The sequence below is a fragment of the Chelonoidis abingdonii genome, chromosome 2 (genome assembly GCF_003597395.2).
Source record: "Chelonoidis abingdonii isolate Lonesome George chromosome 2, CheloAbing_2.0, whole genome shotgun sequence".
Taxonomy (NCBI): domain Eukaryota; kingdom Metazoa; phylum Chordata; order Testudines; family Testudinidae; genus Chelonoidis; species Chelonoidis abingdonii.
In genome coordinates this window covers 106218095-106243711 of record NC_133770.1, presented here as the reverse complement: position 1 = coordinate 106243711, position 25617 = coordinate 106218095, and the positions used below count along the sequence as shown (strand labels likewise).

The window sequence follows — 25617 nt, the reverse complement described above, 5'->3', positions numbered from 1 at the left end:
ACTTCCACCCACTCTACTGGGGAGTAGCCAGCAGCTTGGAAAACTTGAGTTACATAATAAATATACCCTGGCAGTTACATAATAAATATACGATTTTTGAAAGTAAAGTACCCTCATAAATAATACTGATGACTGAAACCTTCAAGGTGTGACAAGCAATTTAAATAAGATGAAGCGAAAGAATCCCTGGCTTAAATACTATTAAAAAGTGAGATGATGACACCTGCCACATACTGATGAGAAGCTAAAGAATATGGGCATATTTAACTATGTCACTAATGAATCTAATAAAAAAAAGATTTATGGGCAGAATTCACATCTATGCTGTGGGCCAACAAGTTCTATGTAACACTTAACTCCACTTCAAATCCCACTTAAGTCATCAAGGTAAGGCTTAAATGGAGCATACGCCTTGTGCTGTACCCCTGCACGGTGGTGAATTTTTCTGTTACCATGGGGCTATATAGGAATTCAGCATGCAGAACAAGGATAGGACTGTAGCCTAAGCATTTTACTACTATGAAAGAGATGCCTCACACACTGACCATAGTCTGACTTGGATTGTGCATTTGAAGAGATTACTCTGAGGAAGAAAGAAGTTGGGGCAATGATAGGAAATTTTCAATAAATTTCTTAGAGAATTTCCGAACACCTCTTGGATCACTCTACTGGTAACAAAGAGAAGCACCATCAAATGGAACCTAAATGCAGGACCATATTTAGGGCAGTTAGAAAAGGCACATCTGCATGGACATGTTAGAGAGCACGTACCTTATTGTCCTAGAGACTATACAAAAATGTAGTAAAAGACAGTCCCTGCCCTAAAGAGCTTGCAGTCTAAGACCCTGTTACTGCAAGCATTTGTGCACATACATAACTTTGCACACGTGATTTATCCCATGAAACAAATAGAACTACTCACGTGTGTAAGTGTTTGGAGGATCAGGGGCTAATTCTATACACTGAGGACTTTTTTGTTCATCCCAAAGAAAGCTTTACTAGAAATGTCTATTGTGATTACCTAATCATTAAACCCTTTCAGAAGATCCACCATGGGAATATCAAACAGCTCAAACAGATGATTTTTCATTTCATCGTGTAATGTGACAAGGCTGATACTAGGGATGGAACCTTTCTCCAGACAAGGATTTATACCAGCAATACACCTCTTCTGCAGTGGGACAAATAGACCTTGAGAAGCCCACTAGTTTTACAGCTTTGATGTTGCCTGAAACAAAGGGTAATTTAAATACCTAAAATGCTTCCACATCTCATGGAACTGATGAACAGCAGCATCTTCAGATACGGAATCACTAACCAGACTGATGGACCATAATTAAAGTTGAAATTCAACTTCCATTATAAACTGTGTCTTAATCCCCTTTTTCATTTGCTCATTACACACTCAGACTAAATTCCTTTGGAGTCTGGAATTTTCCAAGCTTGTTATCTGCAAAATATATTTTTTACCTATGCATCGACAAAATCCCGTTAGCAGCTCTTGAGTTCTGTGAACGTCTGTTGACTTGGCTATACATTCCAATCAATCTAATCACTGCACACAGAGCTCAACAATGTTTGATTGGATGATGCTTCCTGTCACAGTGTTATATACTAGCCCAAGCTAGCCTCTGCCTCAATTTCCCCTTTAGTTACAAGGCCAATTGCCTGTCTGAATTTCCCAACCTTCCCACTGCCATGCCCAGAATATTTCAGGCCCTTCTTCTAGGGCACCAGTTTATTAATTCAATTCAAGCTCATAATCAGTGCAGGCTGCTGGGACCCAGAGGTCTTTCATCCTACTCTCCTATCTTTTTGTTCCAGGGCTAGTCATAGGAGCCAAGCTCTCTTCTGCAGCCCCCACCTCTTTCAGCTGAGGGCTCTCAGCTCTTTGTAAGGCTTACCTGACCCCCCTCCCTAGCTGAGTCTGATAAACTGAACACGGCTGGTTGGTCCTAGGCTCCTGGCCCTTAAAGGGGCAGGACACCCTGGTACACTCATATTAAAGCGAAGAAAATTTTTGCAATGATTTCAAAGGCAACAATAGTTGTTCCCTGACCCCCTTCTGATTTCTGAGATGATCACAGTTTCTATGTTAGTTAAGGCATACGCAGCAGGTCTGGGTCTTGCAATCCTTACTTATACAAGTAGTTCCACTGAAATCAATGGATTACTTAAATGTGTGAAAGACAAAGGATTGGCCTCTGCCAATTTAACTCTCTCTCTAAATCTGACACCACCAATTACTGCTCCGTCAACCTTGACTCTTCATCTTGCCCTCTCCCACTGTCTCCTAATCTTCAATGCACACACAGTGCTATCTTTTCCAATTTATTAAACCTTGTTAAAAAGAAAATGCTGAAGTTGCCTGTTACTTATCTTCTACCATGAGTTCTCACTGACTGTGCCCAGATAATACACAGCAGCCCATCTGCTTCACTCCCTCTTCTCTAATTTGACTTTTTATTGATATTTACTTATCATGATACCAGACATAAACGCAAACATAAAAAGAAAATGTGCCCCATTTCTAATATTAGCATAAATGAGATATCCAAAGAGTGGGTAGCTCAAGTGACATCATTACACTACATATATACACGTGAAAGAGAGAGTCCAACTAATGAAATTATAGATTAACTTTCATATTTAAAAATAGGTAAGAGGAGGAAGCAGTGCCTTTGCGTACATTTTAAATGAGAAGTTCACAGAATTTGTAGAAGGTCTATATGTCTAACTTTACTCCTCCTCAATCCAAAGACTTTCTCTAAGTGGAACACCTATTTACTACAGAAGGAATGCTATGCATAGATAGTTTTGCAGGATACATTTATTTAGTAAAGAAATAATGATTCTGATCCTATTGTGTATATCTGAATTGCTGAATTACCCCTTGTTACTATGTTTTAACTGTATTTACATAAAAATAATAATAATTATTACATAATAAAAGAAATAATAATAGATCTTTGGGTTTGTATATCACCTTTCATCCTAAAATGCTTTACAAATTTCACAATATATACAATACAACAGGAATTTATACTGGATGAATGGATGGATGAAAACGGACAAGTTTACCCAAACCTCTTAAAATTTTGGTTATTTTGATAAATGGGACATAGAATCAAATCATGCCTGAGCTAATGTATCACAAGAAGACAGAAATGCGATACAGACACTAGCTATATCAGATTCTTCTCTGCCTCTCTCTGCACTATGGAATTCTCCTGAAAGGAAGTCTAATGGAGCTATGCCACCACGAAGCTCCAGAGCTGGTATAGTGATACAGAATTGTGTGTCTATTGCCAGGTTATCTCCAAAGGATCTGCAAGGTTTAGAAGACACAATCCTTGCCGTGATTTCAATGCAGACAAACCCATCTCTCAAAAGAATTTGGAATAAATAATAAATAATAATAATAATAATAATTGAGGAGAACCCCATAAAATTTTCCACAGCTCCGAGCCCCTTCATGAAGCAGCATGATCTGGCTCTTATACAGCTATTTTATATGAATGGAATACATGATGGTGTGGTATTCATCAGCATACATTTCTGGTTCTATCAGCATGCGTTTCAGATAGTCACATTACATACAAGTGGCAAAGTCACTTTTGAGTTATGTAGGTCGCAAACGCGAGTAAGACTTTTACAGCACAGCACACCATCATGTACTGTAGAGCTGTCACATACGATAGACAAAAATACTCATAGCAATGTTTGAGAGAGTTTTTTCAAATGTTATGAGGACTGTTTTTTCCAAATGCTCTGACTGTGAAACTATGTCTTAATTATCCTGTTTGCATGTGCACTGGTCTGATTGCTTTAAATGGACTTTGCACACGTATAACAGACAGCATGCTCTGGCCCCCAGTATCTTTGTCCAGCTGTTCAGGACTCAGAAATATAACTAATGCATTAAAAATACCTCTAAAAAGTACTTAATATATCACCAATTTAAACCTGGCATTCAGATCCATTCCTAGGCTAGGAGTGAATGCCAAGTCCCCACCACAGAAAAGTTGGGAAGCTCCCATTTCAAGACTTTGAGTTTTGTCAGATATCTGTCCTTAAATCTGTCCTTGACCAAGAACTGAATTTGCTCATTCTGCAACTTGGGCAATCAGAATTCTGGGAGTGGGGCGGGGGAACTACAAAATTCACCTTTGGACTGCAGAGGAAATACTTCTTTGGCAAGCTGATTTAAAAAGTAGACAAACATGGCAACTGTGCAGAAACTACTCAATAGTGACTGGAATGTTAGCCTAAGTCCTGAGAGAGATGGATCAGTGAGCAGAGCGGAGGTGAAACGATCAAAGTCACATGCTAATTTATCACATGGCTCTGTAAGAAAACACATGGATACTGCCTCCAAATATGTGGGACAGATAAAGACTGAGGGGCAGAGTAACACAGAAAGATACTACATTGTAAGGCACTATAGGCTTTTCATAATATTTCTTTAAAATCGGTACTGAAACGTTACTGAGGACTACAAATACATACAAATTATGCCTTTCAAAAATGATATAACTTCGTCATTTTAATTTTTTTGTATCACTCTGCATAGAACTATAGCACAAAATGTTTTACTGCCTGTTTTCAAATTAAAGGCTAGACTGTACCTTGATCTATATACCTCTGCTGGGGACAAAAGGGCTGCAGGTGTGTAAGGATCACTTCTCTTCCTCCCCCAAGCAGGTAAGTAATGAGGGGAGGAGAAGCCTTGGCTCTGGTCCCTCTCTTGTCAATGGGACAGACAGTGCAAGGGGCAGCAGCAGTAATTAGCTACTGGTAAGAACTAATAGCCACTTACTACCCCCTCTCCCCCAGAACAGGGCTCCTGGAGTGTCACTCCCACAGGGCTTGCACTAGCATTACATAACTCAGTGTGGCAGTGTGTATTTATATGTAGCATGACTATGTGTCTGTGTGTTCACATATGTATTGTCTTTGAAATATTAGATACATAGTAATGAAGAAACTACACAACATCATCTCCCCCCCGCTTCCTCCCCAATGTCAGTATATGAAATACATTTCCAGCTCTTGCATAGTAACTAGTAGGTCATTCAGAACTCTCTCACATTCACACCTGGCCTTTTGGTAAAAAGGCAATCAGTTCAGAGCTCTGAAGCATAACAAAAACTTCTCTGAGAGGCAAAATGAATTTCACATTACGTCTCTGATGAAAGGCAAAATAAAAGTTTCAAAATGACATACAGAAAGGCAAAAATCAGAGTGAACAATTGATTTGGGAATATGAACACAGACAACAGATATATATCAAAGTCTGTTTGGAATTTACATACAAGTGGGTGAACTGAGAGCCATTTTAAATATTGAACAAGCAGGAATTAGATTCCTTGCTTACTGGTTCAATGCACATTGCTATGGCAAATAGTAACAGAGGTAGTTCATGAGTTCCCCTTTTCTCTCTCACCTCACTGAGTGGCGCATGTGCACGCACTCACAAACTCATTTTTTCTCATCAAACTGATTAAATGGAGTAGAAAAGCGGTGCCTAGAATGCATTGCGTAAAAACAGGACCCTCTCATGGCACAAGTGAACCACTGTAAAGGTTTACATGAGCATAGTTCCAGCAGAAACTGCCACTCTCTTAATAACACACATCACAAACATGGCAGGGATGATACTGTTTCCCATTGGGCACTGAAGCCTGAGTACAATGACTGAGATACTTACGTGATGGTGTCAATCATATCCAGTCCCATTTCGACACAGCAGTGAGCATGGTCTGTTTTGGGCTGTGTCAATCCTGATACACAATAGTAACAGTCCCCTAGAATTTTGATTCTTCTGCAGTGGTTTTCCTTTAATAAAAACAGACAGGAATAATAGATTTTTAAAAATATTTACAATAGAAATCACATATTTCTGCATAACAAACTTTTTTCATATAAAGTTTATGTGGTCATAGTAAACATTCTACAATGCAGAAGCCGTGAGGTCCCAATGCTGAACTGTCAACTTCTGTATATCAAATAGGGTAATCAGTCCAGCTTTGTTCAGCGGGGCAGTATTATAATTCCAGATCACAAAATAACATTGTGATCGTATGTTTTCCAATAGAGAAGCCTCAAATCAAAACACCGTATCTTAACAGTCTCAAACAGTGCATAAATTTGGATCCAAACTTTGCATCTGGACTGCATGTCTATAATAGCTCAAACCAAAAGGCTGGAACCAAACTACCTCTGAACATTGAGAAAATTTGGATTCAGATGAATTTGTGACTCAAACCCATCTGTAATTTACAAGGCAGGTGTTTTTGTTGCTATGGTGGTGGTATTTTGTTTCTTTCATTTCTTTTTTTTAAGAAGATGCTCATTGGTCTGTATTACCAATACATAAATCTGATAGGGCAAACTCATCTCAATTTAAATGTGCGAACATGGCATATGGACAGAACAGAAGATGCAGTCATGCACTGTTACTGAATTTGTCTCATATTTACATGGGTTGGCAAGTTTTTCAGTAGCAAGCATATGACTAAATCTCCCATGATTTGAAGAAGAAATGATGGGAGGTGGGGATAGCTATATTATCTTCAGCAGCACCTTCACCACTTGCAAACTAGAACACTGCTTAATAATAATGCATAAGGGTTGAGTTGCTTGACAAATCTCTGTTCAAAGCCCTGACATGGAAAATGCTTCCACTGATCGAATGCACTGCTGCCAGCTAGGACCTGATACATAGAACTATGCTGAAATTGTCACTTATTTGTTTGGGGCAGTGACTATGTTGAATGGTGAAAGGTAACAACAAATTCGAGATCAGGAAATTCAATTAATATAGTTGGTTCATGATATGAAATATTACTATATAGTCCTGACCAACAATCCAGGACAATGTAGGTAGGGGCTATTTTCCTGAAGCCCCTGGTCAGGATCTGGGATTACACAGTTAAACAAGAAAGACTGTGATGGTATCACTGCAACAAGGACTGCACAAAACCCCTGGTGAGAGCAGTGACACAGAGTACTTACATAAAACAGATTAAATGCTCCCACTTTTATGGCTCGGACTATGAAGGCACGTGCCTCATGGGAACAGGGAATCAGGGAACAAAAGCAATAGTATGTCTCACCCCTATCACCACATATTCTTGTAACAACAAATAGCAAACAATTTGGTAAAAACTTTAAGACTAAGAGCTGTTTACTGTATTTTCATAAAAAATATAAGCATTTCTGACTAGTGAACAAGTCTGTATGTATACACATGCATACACACACACACATATATATATAAATTATATACAAAATCAACATCTGTCCTTGAACAGAAAAGTGGGTGAAATCTGTAAAATGAATGGTGAATAGTTTGCCCAACTCCTTTTACACAGAGCATTAATTAAGGAGGAACCCTATACAGCAAATAAAAGAGTAGGCCATTCTTTCTAGGTATGTTCTAACTAGCAGCATAGATATTTTAGTAGGTCAGCTAACCGTTTAATATGCCATAGGGCATGATTTGTACTGTATTAGTCTTTATCTTTGTCCATATATATTGTTTATTAATTTCTTCATTATTATTTGGAAAAGTCAAAATTGCTTTATTGTGTAAAATAACTTCTGTTAAAGAATATGTGTATTTGGCAGTTATTCTTCAAAATTATGCTTTATTGCCTAGGAACCCAGTATTTCAAACACATATGAATGTGCTTAAGTTTAACCACTACAACTGGGGCCTTAGTTAGGACCATTCCTGCAGCCCATACTCAGAAATAGTCTTATAGATTTTATTGCAAGTTTTAAGTAAGTAAGGACTGCAGATCAAGCCCTAAGTATTTTAAGGTCCTTGGCTGAATGACAGAATTAATGGAAGGTATTATTCCTACAAACAAAATACCTATGAATATACAATCCAAGAAGTCTAGCCTGACATGAAACACCTCTTTTTACTCCATGTACTAACTTTTGAACAGGGACTGCTAAATTATGCTGACAAATTAAACATTTTTAATGGAGCAAATTATGGAGCACTGGTAGCTGCTCCAGAGTAAAGACTGAAACCCGCTTTTTGTCCTACTCTACATAAAGTTTTTTTCAGCTTCAAATTCGGTACGTGTGGTCTGTGACCAGCAGATGACTACGTGACCTAATCAGAAGTTAGTTGAACAAAGCCACTTAGAAATATGGATGCAGAAAATTAATTGTGCCACATTGCTTCTTCAATGCCTACTTACAAAATGGCTTGAATGAAAGACTTAGTTTTATTTAGGGTGACCAGACAGCAAATGTGAAAAATCAGGACGGGGTGTGTGTAAATGGAGCCTATATAAGAAAAAGACCCAAAAATCGGGACTGTCCCTATAAAATCGGGACATCTGGTCACCCTAGTTTTATTAGAGAGAGTTTGGTGTACAGTACTGTATAAACCACCTGTGAGATGATGTCAAGGGAACGTACTAAGTTATTAGAATCATCACAGCAGCAAATCAGAATCCAGCAGATTTAAGGATTGCTGGGTACTCCAAGGTGTAAGATAAGACAAAGTTTTTATTATAACTATGTGCATTACCAAAGCTGGGAACCCCTTGTATTAAGCATTCTAGTACTAAACAAAGGATATTCCCAAAGGGTTTACAATTTAAGTATAAGATAAGAGAAAACAGATGGATAAAGACAGACAGACAAGGAAGAACAATGAGACAATTTCGGTCACCACGATAGCCAGCAGTCTCAGCACATCAGCACCCTAACTGTTGTCAAGATTTTTGTAAGCATCATGGGAAGGAGAGGTTTTTTTATTATTATTATTTTCTCTCTAATTTTTTTTAATTCTATTTTTGTTCCCCTCCTTTCCATTCCCCAGCCTGGACATAAAATAAGGGAGAAATCAGCTGCCTTCCCTTCAAAAGATATGGTTGATAACTACTCTTCCTATATCAGCTATCACTCAGAGAAAACCAGCCCACTCCAACATCTTTTTTTAAGATTGGTTGAGATTTAACCACGTCTTCCATCAGATTTAATGAAACACACATGGTGGTTGAGGTAATATCTTCTAGTACATGTATGTCTGCCCAAGCTGGAAACTACACCTTCAGCTTCTGTTAGTGGAAGGGACAAGCTTGTGAACTCCACCATTGCTCCTTTAGCCTCCTCCCACAAAACAAAAACATAAACAAACACACTTATGGAAGACCTTGGCCTAAATCATCTGCACTGCTTTGAAAAATCCCACTATATTCTTTATCAGCTCTTTTTCTCACTCATATCTATTTATAGCAACTGACTAATGCACAGTGATCTGTAGGAGCTTGTTTGATTTTCTTCTTGCTGCTCTCTCTGTATGAGGTTGATTTCCAGTGCTAATAGTGAATCTATATGTGAACAATCCCTTTAACTTGATATGCAAGTTAACAAAAGAAACCCTTTCTTTTTCTCAATTTTGTTTTATTGAAACTCCCAGAAACCACCTGAGTCAACACAATTCCACGACAGTGATAGTTATAAAATTCAAGTCACCATTGATTCAGGCAGCTCCTGTAATAGTTGATCATTTTGGCCTCATGAGGGTAATAGAAGGCACCAGGGTTTGCCAGCATTTCCAGCCCACTGCACCCGCCAATCAGGCCGTCCATCTGCAGGGTTTAATCAAAATACTTCCAAAATGAGCTGCAGAGAGTTCCCTCCAGACAAGAGAGCAATTTGTTGGTATCACGTGGATGCCTAAATCTACAACTTCACAGATGGCAGACTCTTTCAAGTTGCTAAGTAACCTTTAAATTTTCAACCAAAGTGTCTTATAAACCCATTGGTCTCCTCTGAGTGGGGCAAGGGGAGCTTTCTTAATTCAGAAAGGGTTCTGCTGTTTTTACATGTCTTCAAATTCTCTCGCAAAAGTCCTGGTTGCCACCTCGGGATACGGAATACAAAACTGGAATCTCAGATATATTAGATCAAACCCCTTGTATTGCCCAACCCAAATTATGTTTCATGCTCAGCAGTTAAAATTTTTTAACAAAATAAAGGGAATAGAATTCACAGAGGAAGAAAAGACCACATAAAAAGGGATTAAAAGTTTTGACCTTGAAGGAACTCTTAATAAATGCTTGAGTCCCCCTGAAGCCAATGCTTTGCCAACTCAGCACTGAGGACTATAACTGAGAGACCTTCTCAACTGCCAAATTCTAACAAGCTCTAGAATTTCTTTTTGTTTGTCTGGTGCCAGCGGAGGAGATAGACAGATGCTGATGGGCATACAGCTGTCTGCTGCACAGGCTTTATTGTTCTGGCTACAAAACTGAAACTAACTAACATGAAAGTGAGGCTTTGCACTAGGGACAGAGGAGACCATAGAGCTCCCTGAACATTTAAAGGGACAAGGCATTATATTGTCGATCAAAGCAACTCCCCTTTTGAACACGACTGGTAAGAAATTTGTTGTTACATGAACAGATCTAGGTCAACACTTTGAAAATATTGGGCATGTCTACACTCAAAACATCTTGCTTGAGTTAGTGCATTGAAAATAGAAGTACAGCTGCACAACATGGGAGCTAGTGAATTGAAAATAGAAGTATAGCTGCACAACATAGAAGGGGTAGCCACCCCAAGTGCAATCCTGCCCAGGACCCTGGGTACATAATCAGGCAGCGAGTCCGTACTAATGTCCACACTGCCATGACTACATTTTTAGTTTAATACATGTATGTCTGCCCAAGCTGGAAACTACACCTTCAGTTGAAGTATACCTGTAATCACTGATGCTTTTAGTTTATTTTTACAGATATTAGAAAGTTACTAATGCAGAGATCAGATGCTTCTCTATTTAGAACACAGTGGAAACTCTTGGGTTGCAACTATCTATCAGGGCTACAGCATAGTTTCTGTGCACCAAAAAAAAAAAGGGCGGGAGGAATGAAGACTAGTTAACTTTAATTAAGACAAACACTTAAAATCTAAATGTCAAATGTAGCCCCAAGGTAACTCCATTAACTTCAGGGATAAATTTGACCTTATTTGACTTAAATACAGTTGACATATGGATCCAACTTACTTTCTGTAGGCCTATTTTAACCTATTTTGCAGTTATATTCTTTGAACAAGTTTATTGCTTAACCCCTCTGGAGTCACAATCCATGAATGGGGGCTGGAGGAAAATCTGTTAAGAAATAACATCTTTTATTAGTAGAAAAAGAAAAAAAATGTTTATCAGCTGAGCCACAGAAAGAGCTCGTTCACCATAGGAGCTAGATTTGGGCTCAGTTCTGCTGTGCAGAGCTACAAGAATGATTAACAAGAACTAGGAAAAGATGCAGAAGCAGGGCTCCCCATCTCTTCCACAACAGACTACAATAGCCCTACTCCCTCTCCCAGACAGCTCACGGACATGATAAAGAGTAATACTTAGCTCTTATACCATCTAGACAGAATGAATGGGAATTCAGTTACTGCTTAAGAATTTATTTAAAATTATTACAAGAACCAGAGTATTTAAAAAAAGCAAACAACAAAAATAACCCCTCAAATACATATTCAGCTATTTAAATTAAATACGGGAGTCAGTATGTGCCTGATAGGCACAGGCCTGCACTGGAGATTGTGCAGAGTTTCACTCTCTCAGGGGAAGCTCTTATCTAACCTCAGGCTTTTGGCCAGAGACCCAAGCTGTTGTGAGATTTCTCAGTTCTGCCTCCATGGTGCTGCAATCATGAGACTGGCCTTGCATAGAACAGAGAAGTAGGCATATGGGTCATGTCTGGGCAGGCTGGAAAGACAAACGGCTCTTGGGCTCTTCTTCCTCCATACAAACCTGGAATTATTATTGCCCTGGTCTTTTAAAAAATACAGTTCCTTTAAGCCTATTTCCCGCCTCACATGTCAAAGAGCAGAGGAAAACTGCTAAAACGAACATCTCTGGCTTTTCAACTTCTCACTGAAGCCTCAGGAGGGATTGCGCAAGAGCTCCAGGGAGTGCAACAGGAATGTACTCAGCATGGTGAGCAAGTTCCCCTCTCTGTGGCTAGCCAGTGCAGAAGAGGAGGAGGACTGCAGGGCCTCATCTCTCCAACTGTAATCTCTGGGGTGTCTTCAATTCATAGTGGTCACAGGTGTGATCAATGAGAAACTGGTCCTTGACTGAGGGAGCAGTCTTTGTGCTCCCTCTCTCCTTCCATATTTTCCTTGCTTCTCTTTGTTCCCCATTTTCACTTCTCTCTGCCATCCCCCACTTCTCCCCTCATTTTTCTGTTCCTCTATACCAGTCCTCAACGTCCAGAATGTTGCTATTGTTATCCAGTCTAGCTTCTTTTCAGTTTAATAAACATGTCCAGCTGCAAAGGACTACGAAGCTCAATAGAAAATTAAAATGGTTTTAGAGGCTTTTTGAATCACCTTATAGAATTTAATAGGGAAGTACTGTACATCTCTACTACAGAAATATATAGGATGGCTTAAAAAAAAAAACTATAGGTTCTTACTGGTTTCATCCCTATTAAATATTATAGATTTTTCCATTAAATTAGAATATTTTATACAGAGGCAGAACAACAGATTATCTTAGGTATAACACTGCACAAATATTCATACACACAATTCTGTACATTCAAATATTCAGCTACTATAATTCATTGAATTCAGTTAATAACTAAGGTTAATGGTAATAATTGTAGGAAACTTTGTAAAAGCCAAATTGAATAAAATATATACTCTCATACCACATTAAATTCACATTTAAAAAAGAACAAAAACCAGATCTCTTTATTCTTCCTGCCTGCTTTATTTCTGCTTCAGTCCAGGAAAGAAACATGCCAGATTAGAAAATAAAAGGAAGTATAAAACAAGAATAATAAAGGATAGATGACTTCCCTTCCATAACATTTTGTTGAATTATTGAACAGAAATCCTGCTACTGCAACTCACTTCAGTGGGGCAGTGTGCAGGTATAGGGGTTTGCCTACAGGAACGCAGTTGCAGGATCAGCATCTCAGCTTACTGTCTTACGCATTCTATCTTGTATTGTATGCACCTATTGGAAATTCTGAAACTATTTAAGATGGTGGGAAAGTATGGGTATTCAACATAACCTGAATCTAATAGCTTTTTGTCTAGATGCTAACCTAAAGTTGTTTGTTTTCAGGACAATATCTCGTATTTCCCTTTCCTACATCATATATGAAATGTGTTCTCCCGCCAGTGGATATTATTTGGGATAAACCACTAGTAATGTGAAATATGAACATAATGGAGAAAATAGTTGGCATTTGATCAAACTGAATAAATAGTATAATCTGTACTGTGTCGTTCATAAGCATCTGCCTCACCCCCGCCCGCCGCACAAGAAAAATATTTTTTTTTTATTTCAATTAGTAAATCAGCTGACCAGTTCGTGGCTCCAAGCAAAATGTGTAATCTCTAAAAATACAGCATTTTGAAAAGACTGCAAAACAGATACTGACAAGTTATATACATTGTTTGCAGTGTTGTTGCAGCTGTGCTGGTCCCAGGATATGAGGGAGATAAGGTGGATGATGTAATATCTTCTATTGGACCACCTTCTGTTGGCAAAAGAGACAGGCTTTCGAGCAACACAGAGCTCTTCTTCAGGAAGCTTGAAAGCCTGTCCCTTTCACCAACCGAGTTGGTCCAATGAGAGTTATAGAAGTGTTATTTATTCCAAAATGGCAAGTGTATAAGCAGCTCGTTTTAAGCCAACAATACTGAAGAGCTATTGAAGAATGTGGAAAAGTAATTATAAAACCACTCCCTCTTTGTTACTAAACTTGTTCAGTCCACGAGTGCTGAAAAGAGCACATGTCTGAATAACCATCAAATGCAGTTATGAGATCACTTGACCTTAGTTCAAAATGAGCATCGGGAAGGATTTAGAAGCTTATCAGGCAGAAGAGTCTTCCTGTCCCTGGAAGATGGATTGAGCAGGCACTCTGCACACACACTCCTCCCTGCAATCCCATCCATCCAAAGGAACTGTTGTCTCTGAAGTAGCATGCAGATACTACAGTAATTATATAAAGTGGATCAGCCCTGAAAGAAGGAGTTGACCTTCAACGACTCTCACATGAAGTGGTCTCTGGAAGCAGGAACGTGCCACCAGTGGCTTAATCATTACAATATTTGTTGGCAACAAAATATTTGAGGCTCATTCTCCCTCAGGTATCTCGTGTAATATAGGTCTCTCTAATTTATTTGAATTCTTTGTGCATGACAACAAAATAGTGGATAAAGCATAACTGGATCACACAATTTTAGAGAGTTTTAAAAAGCCTTTGACAAAGTCCTTCACAGGACAATCTCAGGGAAACAATGGCCACCTTGCAATCATGAGATGTGACTATAGCACATACAGACCTACACCAGATAGCTGGACTAAAGCTAGCTCAGGTATATCTACACAAGCTGCAAACACACCCTTTGACTTCAGTTTAGACATTTCCTAAATCGTCATGGGGTAAAAACTATGGATTAGAAACTGGCTAAGAGCATAGGCAGATTAAGAACAAAAAGTCAATTTTCATGAGGCAAAAAGTTAAAAATGGGATGCCTCAATGTCCTCTACTAGCATTGGGGCTGTTCAATTATTTATTAATGATCTGGAAGGGACAGTAAACAGGCAGGTGTCAAAAACTACAGCCTGCACCAATTTACTTAGAAAGAAGAACAGGAGTACTTGTGGCACCTTAGAGACTACCAAATTTATCTGAGCATAAATTTTTGTGGGCAACAGCCCACATCAGATGTAGCCCACAAAAGCTTATGTTCAAATAACTTTGTTAGTCTCCAAGGTGCCACAAGTACTCCTGTTCTTTCTGCAGATATAGACTAACATGGCTGCTACTCTGAAACCTGTCAATTTACTTAGGTCATTCATCCCTAGAGATGGCTGTTAGGAACTTTAGAGGGACATAAGAAAACTAGGTGAATGGGCAACCCAATGGCAGATGAAGTTCCTGGTTCAGAAATACCAGGCTATGCACATGGGTAGGAGTAATTCCTGAACTACTCAGGCATCTCATTAGACCATTAAGTAACTGTAGCCACTCAGGAAAGAGACCTGAACATCACTCTGGACAGCTCAGTGAAAACCTCTGCACATTGTGTAACGATAAACAAAAAGGATATCACAGAAATGTCAAACAGGTGAGGAAAGTGACCCCTCCCCCCCAAAAGGTGACAAAAGTGATTAGATGAATGGAAAGAAGATGGGGATTGTTTAGAGACTAGATTAATAAAAGAAGAGGTATGCAAACTGTACTGAATGGTGCAGATAAAATTAGTTGAATATTCTTCTTTACCAATTCTCATAAAACATGGAAAAGGGCCCCATTAATGAAACTGAAAGCAAACACATGCAAAAAGCATAAGACAAAAACTGTTTACCTAATGCCTAACTAGCCTGTGGAACTCACTGTTGTAAGATATCACTGAGGTTAGCAGGATTCAAAAGAGGACTGGACATTTACATGAATAAAGAGAACATCACTGTAACACTGAGTAGGAGTAAAAACAGAACTGCAGCAGTTACATGCTTCAGGGCATAAGCCAACCTCTAACAGATGAGGGTTAAGAAGAAACTTTCCCTATGAGCAGGATATTCTGTAATCGTTCACTTTGAGTTTCCTTACAGCTTCCTCTGAAGCATCTGGTACCAGCCACTGTAGGAAAGAGGATGCTGGACTAGATACAATATGGAAATTCCTGGGTCCATATGCTATTGTGAGTAAGGGAAAATGGCTTATGGAATACGTGCAGCATTCCAAACCTCTATATTTTGTGGGTGGCTGTCAGGAGAGGTGTATACAGTAGAAGATGCTTATGAGATGCTTATGCTTACACTGTAGTGCAACTCCCGCTATAGTGAAGTAGCATGAGTTATCAATTGTTTCAATGCACTGCAGTGTGCCAACAGCACTTCTAGTTAGAGGGAATCTCTATTTATGAGAGAAGTAATACTGTCTAAAACAAATGACTTAACTATAAGTGGATTTCACTATATCCTGTCCATTACAGTACACATATTTAAAGGATATTTCTGCTGCCTTTAATTTTTAACTTTAGGTTAAAAAAATACTGCTTTTTGGCTTCAGTGCAGTCACATTCCTGGAATTTAATGTCGGTAACAGTAACTTTACAAAGTTACACTAGTTTTCTTTCATTTCGTGGTCCCATGCATACAGAAAGCTCAAGAAGGAGCAGCGTGCAAGACCCTACCAAGTTCAATTTAGCTGGGTAATGGAGACATGGTCATAGCAATAATAGTGAACATGGGCTTAAAGGGAAGTAACGCCTTTTACAACATGAAAGGAATAATAGAAAAGGAAACCAAATTTGACTCCAATATAGAAAGTCCCACAGCAAATGGCTTGATGGCAGAAAACTGGTTGTCTCCAGTCAAGCCTACATAAATTTGCAATTCAGTGATGTGTTTGTGAGGATGAAGTGAAGTCACAGTAAATGCCCTACCATCCTAGGAACTATATTACAGATGAAACAAAGCAGAGTTATTTAAACTAACCATGAAATGGAAGACACATTTTGTTTCGTACAATTTTACTTAGTGTTAAGTATGTATGTTAATTTGTAAGAGTCCAGTGGCTTCTCAAACTTTTTCTTATGTGGAACACCTCTTCTGCCTTGGAATTACCCTCTAATCTAGTTGGGCTCTATCTCTAATTTAGCAATATGGGAATGTCAAAGTGGTCGCAATAGCTGGATTGAGACCAGTTTAATAGTCTTATATGTTAATTTACATGCTTGACTACTATAAGGCACGTTGGTAAGAGCAATTTAACATGACTTAGACAAAACTTTTCATTGCCACCCTAACTGTTGTACAGTGTGGATATAGTGGCCTTATGCCTAGCTTTCAGCCTGTGCTCCTAGGAGGCTGTACTTTGGTCATGCTTTATGCATGTCCTATGCAACTATTAGCACTAATGCAACATCAAGATTGAAAAGCCAACTGTTGGAAAAAATAAATCAGGAAAAGCAAAGGATTTCTTTCCCAGTCTCTCACCCCACAAAAATCGCTGAAAAGATTTTGTTTAAACTTTCCAAAAATAATGTCATTTTAAGCAGGGACTAAACATGGGAAAATTAAGCCACACCCCAAGGTGAATATTTTGGAAAATTATGCATGTATAAATGCCTGGCAATGGCAGATGACCTTGCATAACAGACATTACTGAAATATGGTGAAATGAGAAAAATCAGAGGGCTGCTGTAGTACCTGGCTATAAACTGAACAGATCAAAGGGTGGGGGGAGGGGAGAGAAGTAGTGTTGTATTTAAAAGATACCACAGAATCTAGGGAGATAAAAATTCTGAGTGGAAAGGACCACAACTGAATCGGTGTGGATACAAATCCTACATTACGAGAATATTGGCAGGGTAAGAATTTTGACTATGTTCTACCAACAGCTTCCAGACCAGGCCAAGAATTGCACAGTGGTGAGAAAGCACAATGAGGCGTATTTAATGAAATGACAATCATGGAGCAATTCAATTATCTGTATATATTAACTAGTCACAATGGGATAATGTTTACAGAAACAATTTCTTAAATGATTGGTTCTTGAAACAGCTAGTCCTAAAGCACAAAAGAGGAGAAACTATTCAGTCTTGATGTAGGACAAAGTAAGGGTACGTTCAGACTACCCGTCGGACTGGCGGGTAATGATCGATCTATTGGGGATTGATATATCATGTCTCGTCTAGACGCGATACATCAATCCCCGAACGTGCTCCCGTCGACTCTGGAACTCCACCAGGGTGAGCGGCAGAAGCAGACTTGACGGGGGAGCCGCGGCCATCGATCCCATGCTATGAGAATGGGAGGTAAGTTGAAATAAGATACGTTGATTTCAGATACGCTATTCCTGTATCTGCAGTTCCGTATCTTACATCGACACCCCCCCCTCCCAAAGTAGACGAGGCCTAAGAAACAAGAGTTGGTTCAAGAAGCAACTACCGTTAAACCTCTGTGTAACAGTGACTATAATATAATTAAGTTCAAGGTTTCTGAGGGAGGAAAGGTACCACAAGCTAGCACTTAACTTTAGAAAGAGGGGAATTTAATAGAAATGAGAAAGCTAGTCAAGAAGGTCTTAAAGTCAAGAGTGAATAAATTAAAATACTTAGATTTAGCATGGATTCCATTGACATAGAGTCTCATAGCATATATAACTCTACACTGAAAGGTAAATAAGAATACAAGAAATAAATCAGTGCAACTAAATGGCAACATCCAAGACATTATACAAAGCAACAGAGCATATGGAAGCCCCATCCCAGTGAAACCAATAGGCAATTTGTAAGAAGGAAATTAGGTGTAGAACTAAGGTGGAGTTTGAAAGGCAGGTAATTGAAGGCATACATACTAATAGTAAGAACTTCTCTATGTAATCAGATGTAGGAAGCCTTTGGGGAAATTTTGGATTCACCACTATGACAGGGAGTTTAAAGCCCTCACTGGACAGGAGGGGATTAAGGATCAACTCTGGGCTTAGGAGGCCCCACACCTCTGCCCATGCTTGGGTTGGAAGTGGGGTTTAACAGGTAGCCACACAGTTCAGTCAGGGCCTGGCAGGCCAAGGAGAAGGACATGCTCTGGGAGCACCTGTGACAGATGTGAGCCGAGCCCTCACCAAGCCAGGGAACGGAGGAGCCACAGCACCTGGACACTGAGACCACGGCTGGAAGCCCTGAAGGCAGTGCTCCCAAGGGGTGGCTGGCAGGGATGCAGAATGAGATAGAACATAACCCAGGGAAGATAACTTGAGGCTGAAAGAAGACACCACAAGGTGAGCGAAGTTGAACCAGCCTTCCAGGCCCTAGGTGGGAATCCAATGGAGTGGACGGGCCCGGGTTCCCCTATCCAGCCCCAGGACTGCACCCACTAGGTGGAACCGTTGCTTGAGAGCTGCACTCACTAGGCAGAACTGCTGCTGGAGATGAATCATTGGGTGTGACTGCTGCCCTGGACCCTAATCACTAGGGGGAGTACCTGCTCCAGCTCACAACCATTACAGGGAACAATTAAAGAAGACCAGAATATTTCTGAGAAGCTAATTTTCTTTTTGCTTCAGTCTTCACCACACAGAATGTTGAAGAGATACCTACTCTTTTCTGATAATAAAGATGAGGAACTATCCACAAATTAAAGTGTCAGAAGAAGGGGTGCTGGAACAAATAGGCACACTAAAAAGCAACAAGTTACCCAGTGCAGATGGCATACGCCCAAGAGTTCTGAAGGAAGGTGAGGATGAAGTGGATGAGCTGTTAAGAAAAATACACAATCTCTCATTGAACAAGTTACCACACGTGACCCAAGGGTCTCTTGATGCCAGTTGGCAGTGGGCACAAGGATACACAGGGATACAGGGATCCCATGACTTCACCAAGAAATGTCAGATAAGGTCTCTAATGAAAGCCTCTGTCACAGTGGTCATCAATCATTGTTACATTGAGTTACATATATATGCTGAAAATTACATTCTCTAGGTCTTGTAGTTAAAGCCAGATTACTCAAAGACAGCATGCTTTGAGACAGGAGGTGGAATACACTTATCTCCCTGGTGGACCATTGTGCGTCTTACAACAGAAGTTGATTAGCATACTGAGTCAAACACTAACGAAGGGCTTGTGGAGACTTCAGAAGGAAATCAACAGGAAGAGGTAAACAGTGGGGAGGGAATGCTGTTTTCAGGTGAAGATCAAAGGTCTGATCTATCTGGGGATGCAGACAGATGTTCTGGCATCCTTCCATCTCTGAAGACAAGTTGCAGTGGGCTTGATCTTATGAAATGGGAATTTCATCCATCCTGATGGAAAGAGTGGCTAGGAAAAGGACTTGGGCCAAGCTATCCTGTAGGAGACAGGGGAATGTCCTGAGAGTTAAGTCTAGGCTCTAGAAAGAGTTTTATGACTTTGTTTTACACCTTACTGTTTGTTTAAAGTATTCTTGCTTACTACCATTTGAATCTCTGTTCTTTGATAATAAACTTATTATTGTTTCCACTATAAAGATACCTAAGTGCTGTGTGTTAAGCAGAGCAGTGATCCTGAGTTAAACTAGAAAACTGGTGTGTACTATTCCTTTGGAAGGAGAGATCTGAGTGTTCAATGAATCAGTGGCTGGGCACTCCAGAGGGATGCTTGGAGGACTTGGGGCTTTGTGTGTGCTTATTGCTAACAGTACAGAGACAGTGAGGTCTGTGGAGGACTGGAAGGTAGTGCCTGTGTTGCCAGAGGCTCATGGATTCAAGGAGCTGACCCACAGCAGGTGCAGTCTGTTAGAATGGGTTCCTGTCTGCATCCTGTATCACTTGCCAGGTATTGCCCTGGCCTCTTCCTTTGTCATTCAGTGTTGAACGCATTCTACAACAATATGCATTACCTCACCTTTTGGGGGCAAAGCCAGACCTTTTGGCACCTGCTCCCCTATTTGGTGTAAACATTGCTTGTGCCAATCAGAGGCGAACACACACAGGTTTTGGGCCCCGTCCCCTATGACACTTCTGTGATGTCAGTAGTAAGTATTTTAGGTCGCCCTGCCATGTGCAGGCAGAGAGAGGAAGAAATCGTATCCCGTGTATTCCGTGTATCGTGGTACCCCCCCTGTAACGAGCTGATAACTCGAAGCCTCTCTCTCAGCTCATGTGTTTCAAATAGAGCTTCTACGTTCTGCCGGCCCGGCACGCTGGCAAGACACCTGACTTGTATGATAAAGTGGTTTGTAAAGTTAGTCGAGGTACAATTACTAAATGCTGCCATTTTTTGTTTATAATATTGTTAGTAGAATGTTTAGGCATTGTGTGTTTAGGTGCTTGTTGGCTCTATTACCTATGTCATAAACTGCTTCTCTTACCTGTCCTTGTTAACTACTCCTCCATTTAACACGTTAAATCATTAGGATGTATATCTTTAGTCGTGTGTGTTGTCTGAATCGTTAGTTCGTGCGGCCCTCGTGAACCAATGACTCCCCTCTGGTCATCTCTTATACCTCTATATCTGTGTGTCCGGACACGTGCAGGGCCGTGGTCAAACTGTACCACCGGTCATGGTCATTCTTTAATCGTGTTCGTCCACATGAGCCGAATTCACGGTCTATCTACCCACAGTCATTGACTTTCTCTCTTTGCCATACGAGGCTACTGGATGGTATATCCGCGAGTGGTATCTAATTAGATCCCTCTGGGAAAATTGATCCTTAAGAGGTCGAGCACTATGTCTATTTCCAAGAGATACCTGAGAGCGATTGCCTTAGATGCATCAAATATAATCATATGAAAAGAGTTGCGTCATGCAAGCATGATGTCTTGACTCCCTTGACTTTTAAGTAGGATCAACTCGGGTATTACAACACAAAGCAAGAAATGTGGTGTACCTGTGAAACTTAGGCTTGCGGAAGCGTGTGAAAATTAAGAACTATATATAAATTAACGTAACCTCTTATAAAATATGAGGAACACCACATTGGTGATTCAAGGGGTAATCGCATCGATAGAAACAGACAAGTCTTACACCATTTACTCATTCTCTAAAAGTTACGAGTTTGGACAGATGGCGAGTAAAATCATATTTACCATTTTCCACATATAGAGAGGAACCTTATTCGAGATAGTAGCTCAATATAGTAAAAGGTAAACTATTGTTGTATGTAAAGTAAATAAAGTTTTAAAAATGTTTAAGAAGCTTAATTTAAAATTAAAATGCAGAGCCCTCTGGTCTGGTGGCCAGGACCCAGGCAATGCGAGTGTCACTGAAAATCAGCTCACATGCCGCCTTCGGCACACGTGCCATAGGTTGCCTACCCCGACCTAGAAGGTACATTCGCTTCTAACTAGCACAGCTGCTACTAAGAAAATTGTGCCTATGAAATAGTGGATAAAGGAGAACTGGTTGATATAGTTTATTTAAACTTGAAGTCTTTTTGACAAAATCCTAAACAAGAGGCTGTTAAAGGAAATAAACAGGCATACCGTAAGAGGCATGGTGTGAGAATGCTGTCACAGATCAAAAACCGATTAAGAGAAACAAAGAGTAGGAATAAATGGTCAACGTTCATCATTGCAAAAGGTTAACAGCAGGGTGCCAAAAGACTCCATGCTAGAACCTGTGCAGTGTAATGGATTTATTAATGATGTGGAAAACAGGATGAACAGCAAAGGGACAACATTTGAAGACAAAGTAATGCATGCTAGAGGGAATAACTTCCCCTGCTCATACACCTTACTGGATTCTAAATTAATTGCATCAACTCCAGAAAAAGGCCTGACATCATTGTGTACAATTCAATGAAGATCTCTGCTCAGTGTAAAAAGAGCAGTCAAAAAGCAAGGAAAATATTAGGATGCATAAGGAATGGGATGGAGAACAACTGAAAATATTACATCACTATGTAAATCAGTTGTATGCCCTCTGTGTTCAGTTCTGGTGACTCCATTGTAAAAAAGGACATAGCAGAAATGGAAAGGTTAAAGACTAAGGACTTTGAAAAAACTCTTATATGAAGAAAGATTGAGAAGACTGGGACGATTTACCTTAGAGTGGAGACAAATAAGAGGGGACATGACAAAAATATACAAAATAATCCATAGCAGGGAGAAGGTAGATCATGAACTTCTAGTCAAATTGTTATAATACAAGAACAAGGTGACATTCATTGAAATTGAAAGGTGGGAAATTGGAAACTGACAAAGATACTTTAAGAGAAAACACAAACACAATTTGCCTGTAGAACTCACTGACTTGAGCTATCACAGGGGCCAAGAGCCTAGCAGGATTAAAAAAAGCATTAGCTATAGATGAATAAAAAGAATATCAAAGTTTAAACAGCAAATAGTAAACAAATAAATAAGAGTTTAGGAATGGATTTTCAGAGCATTAGCCATCTTCTCTGAGTATTGGGAGTTAGTAGCAAGTTTCTTTTCAGGGCCAGGTTATCCCAAAATTGTCTCCTGCAGGGTTCCTGCCCCTTTCTCTGAAGCACTTGGTGCTGGTCACTTTCAGAAGAAGGAACTCCACAGGATCACTGATCTGCTCCAGTGTTGCAATTCCTATGTTCTTATGCAATAACAGGGCATAGAAATAAGAAGAAATATTTTGTTTTGTAATCTTTTCAGAACTCATTTCAGGGATGCCCAGTTACATGCCATCCAATACTCAGTGCTAGGAACAAAGACTCAATATAGCCCTTAATGATTATTATAATAGATTTTAATGTAGTTTGGGATCATTTGGGATGAAAAATGCAATTTAAATATTAAAAAAAAAAAACTTACTAAATTGTTAATGCTGAGAAACATTCAAGCCCATCCGTTTCCATAAGATTTACTAACTAAGTAAATGCTGTTTTAATATTTGCCCTTTCCTCCTACAACACTTACTGCAGTGCTATCTAATCAATTTTCTGTATTACCTTTGTAAGACAGGGCAATTATTTTACCAAGGGCTGGCACAAGTTGCCACTTCCAATTGATGTTGGTTCCTAAGCACCAACAACAAACACAATGTACAATCACAGATCACACTTCAGTAATGACAGGGATTGTACACATCGCAACTAAATGACCATAGATTTTCCTTGCATTCCTCCCTCACCCTGGACTTTTAATGCACACCATTGTTTTTAACCAACACAGACTAGGATGTTGAACTAATTAGGTACAAAACACAGGCAGTAGTTGTTCTAATCAGCAGATTAGAATCCCTGTGAAAAAAATCATGTATCTCTGTGCACATTTCATCTGACTGAAAGAGACATGATTACAAGACTCTCTTTTACTGCAGAAAAAAAAAAAGACAAGTTTTGTCCTCTTTCACACTCTGCTGCCATACATTACAAACTACTGTCGCATGCAAATGCTGGTTCATGCCTTTGTATTGTTAAGAAGAGACAAAAGGTTTCATTTCATTCTCAAAGGAAAACTGTGTGTAAGATTCTACACATTTGAGGCGGGAAGGGGGGGAAGAAGGGGAGTTCACTGCCCCATTCAGAGGATGAAATTCACCCATGAAGTGAAGCTTCACAGGGCAAGAACTCAGAAAGGTACTTAAGCACATGTGTAGTTTTAAGTACATAGTCGTCCCATTAGCTTCAAAGTTATGCATCTGCTTAAGTGCGTTGGGCGCTAAGCTTCTCATTTTGTCTGGGCAAGGATTCCAATGGTGAATTGATTTCTGAGAGATTTATGTGCAACCCCAGTGTGCCATGTAAACAGTTTCACTATTGGCTCCGCATATATTGGCTCAGGACACAATGGGGCTGGAACGGGAAGGAGCCACACATTCACGTTTATGCAGCTCCAATAGTGTTAATATTCAGTGCAAGCAACTCAACTGGGCTGTTCTAGTCCATAGGCTACTGTAGCAGCCCTGCACCCTGGCCCTGGTTTGGGCAGTGGATTTCATCTTTCCAGTTGCTCCATGCTCTACTCACATGCAGCCTGAATACTTGGGATTTATGTGCAACTATCTTGCAAGTGCATAACAGAGTCACCATGTAGTTCTAAAACTCTACCATACACCTTCTTTAGTGTTTATATCTGGGTTAGATTTATGCTCTTGATTTGTTTATTGTCACCATTTGCATGAATGCACTGCATGCTGCCTCAGTGCTAGAATGATGGTGTGGAATATCACCATGAGAGGAGAACCAGGCCTATCATGTTCTCATTAGATGTATAGGTCCCAGTGCAGAAACAGACTTACTACAGGAAAATAAATCATAAGAATTAGATAGCTTTCTGTTATAGCATAAATACAGCCAAAGCAGAAACAGGACTTTGATGAGCCTTCCTAGCAGATGAATGATGGTCCAGTGATTAGGACATGAGCTTGAGGTTCAGGATACCTACATCCAATTCTCTGTTCTGACACAGGCTTCCTGTGTGACCTTGAAAAAGTGAGTCTCTTTCTATAGCTCATTTCCCTATTTGTAGAACGGGGATACCTCACAGTGGTGAAGATAAATGCATTAAAGATTGTGAGCTGCTTAGATTCTACACCTAAGTACCGTAGATAGATAGGCTTCTGCGCCCTTCTCTCTTTCGGGTATCAAACACTTGCACCTTTGAGTTCTGGGAAAGAAAGTGAGAACAACAACTAGATGTGTAGGAATAATTGTGAGCCACTGACAAGAATCCTACTGTAATGCTGAGAAACACTTTAGTGTCTCCTCATGCTGTTGGAAGGAACTGCAAGAGAACTTGCTCACTTAAATCATGTCTGTCTCACATGGTCTACATTAAAGAATTCTCTGAGTCTTCTGGCTGGACCTTTATGGCACACTGAAACTTCAGAGGACGAATCTACTTTCTCATCTGGTTTCTCAAAGGATGTTTATGCTTTTGCTACATTACTCTTGTCATATGGTATAATTCCCAAATCTGGACCTTAGTGTCCAAAATCTGGGTACCAGCATGAATCCTCTAAGCTTAATTACCCAGCTTAGAACCTGTAACGCTGCCACCAATCAGGAATTCCAGTGCCTGGTACGCTCTAGTCCCCCCAAAACCTTCCCTGGGGACCCCCAAGACCCAGATCCCCTGGATCTTAATACAGGGAAAGTAAACTCTTTCCCTCACTAGTACCACTCCTAGGCTTCCCCTCCCTGGG

At 39.9% G+C, this 25617-nt stretch overlaps 1 protein-coding gene across 1 annotated transcript in view; it reads right to left on the bottom strand.

The window, feature by feature from the left end:
• Nucleotides 1–25617, bottom strand: part of ADCY1 (adenylate cyclase 1) — a 257663-nt gene that overhangs the window by 91341 nt on the left and 140705 nt on the right. The window contains exon 5 of the mRNA XM_032796824.2: nt 5711–5838. Within this exon, the coding sequence (XP_032652715.1) occupies nt 5711–5838 (128 nt within the window). The remainder of the gene's footprint in view (nt 1–5710; nt 5839–25617) is intronic.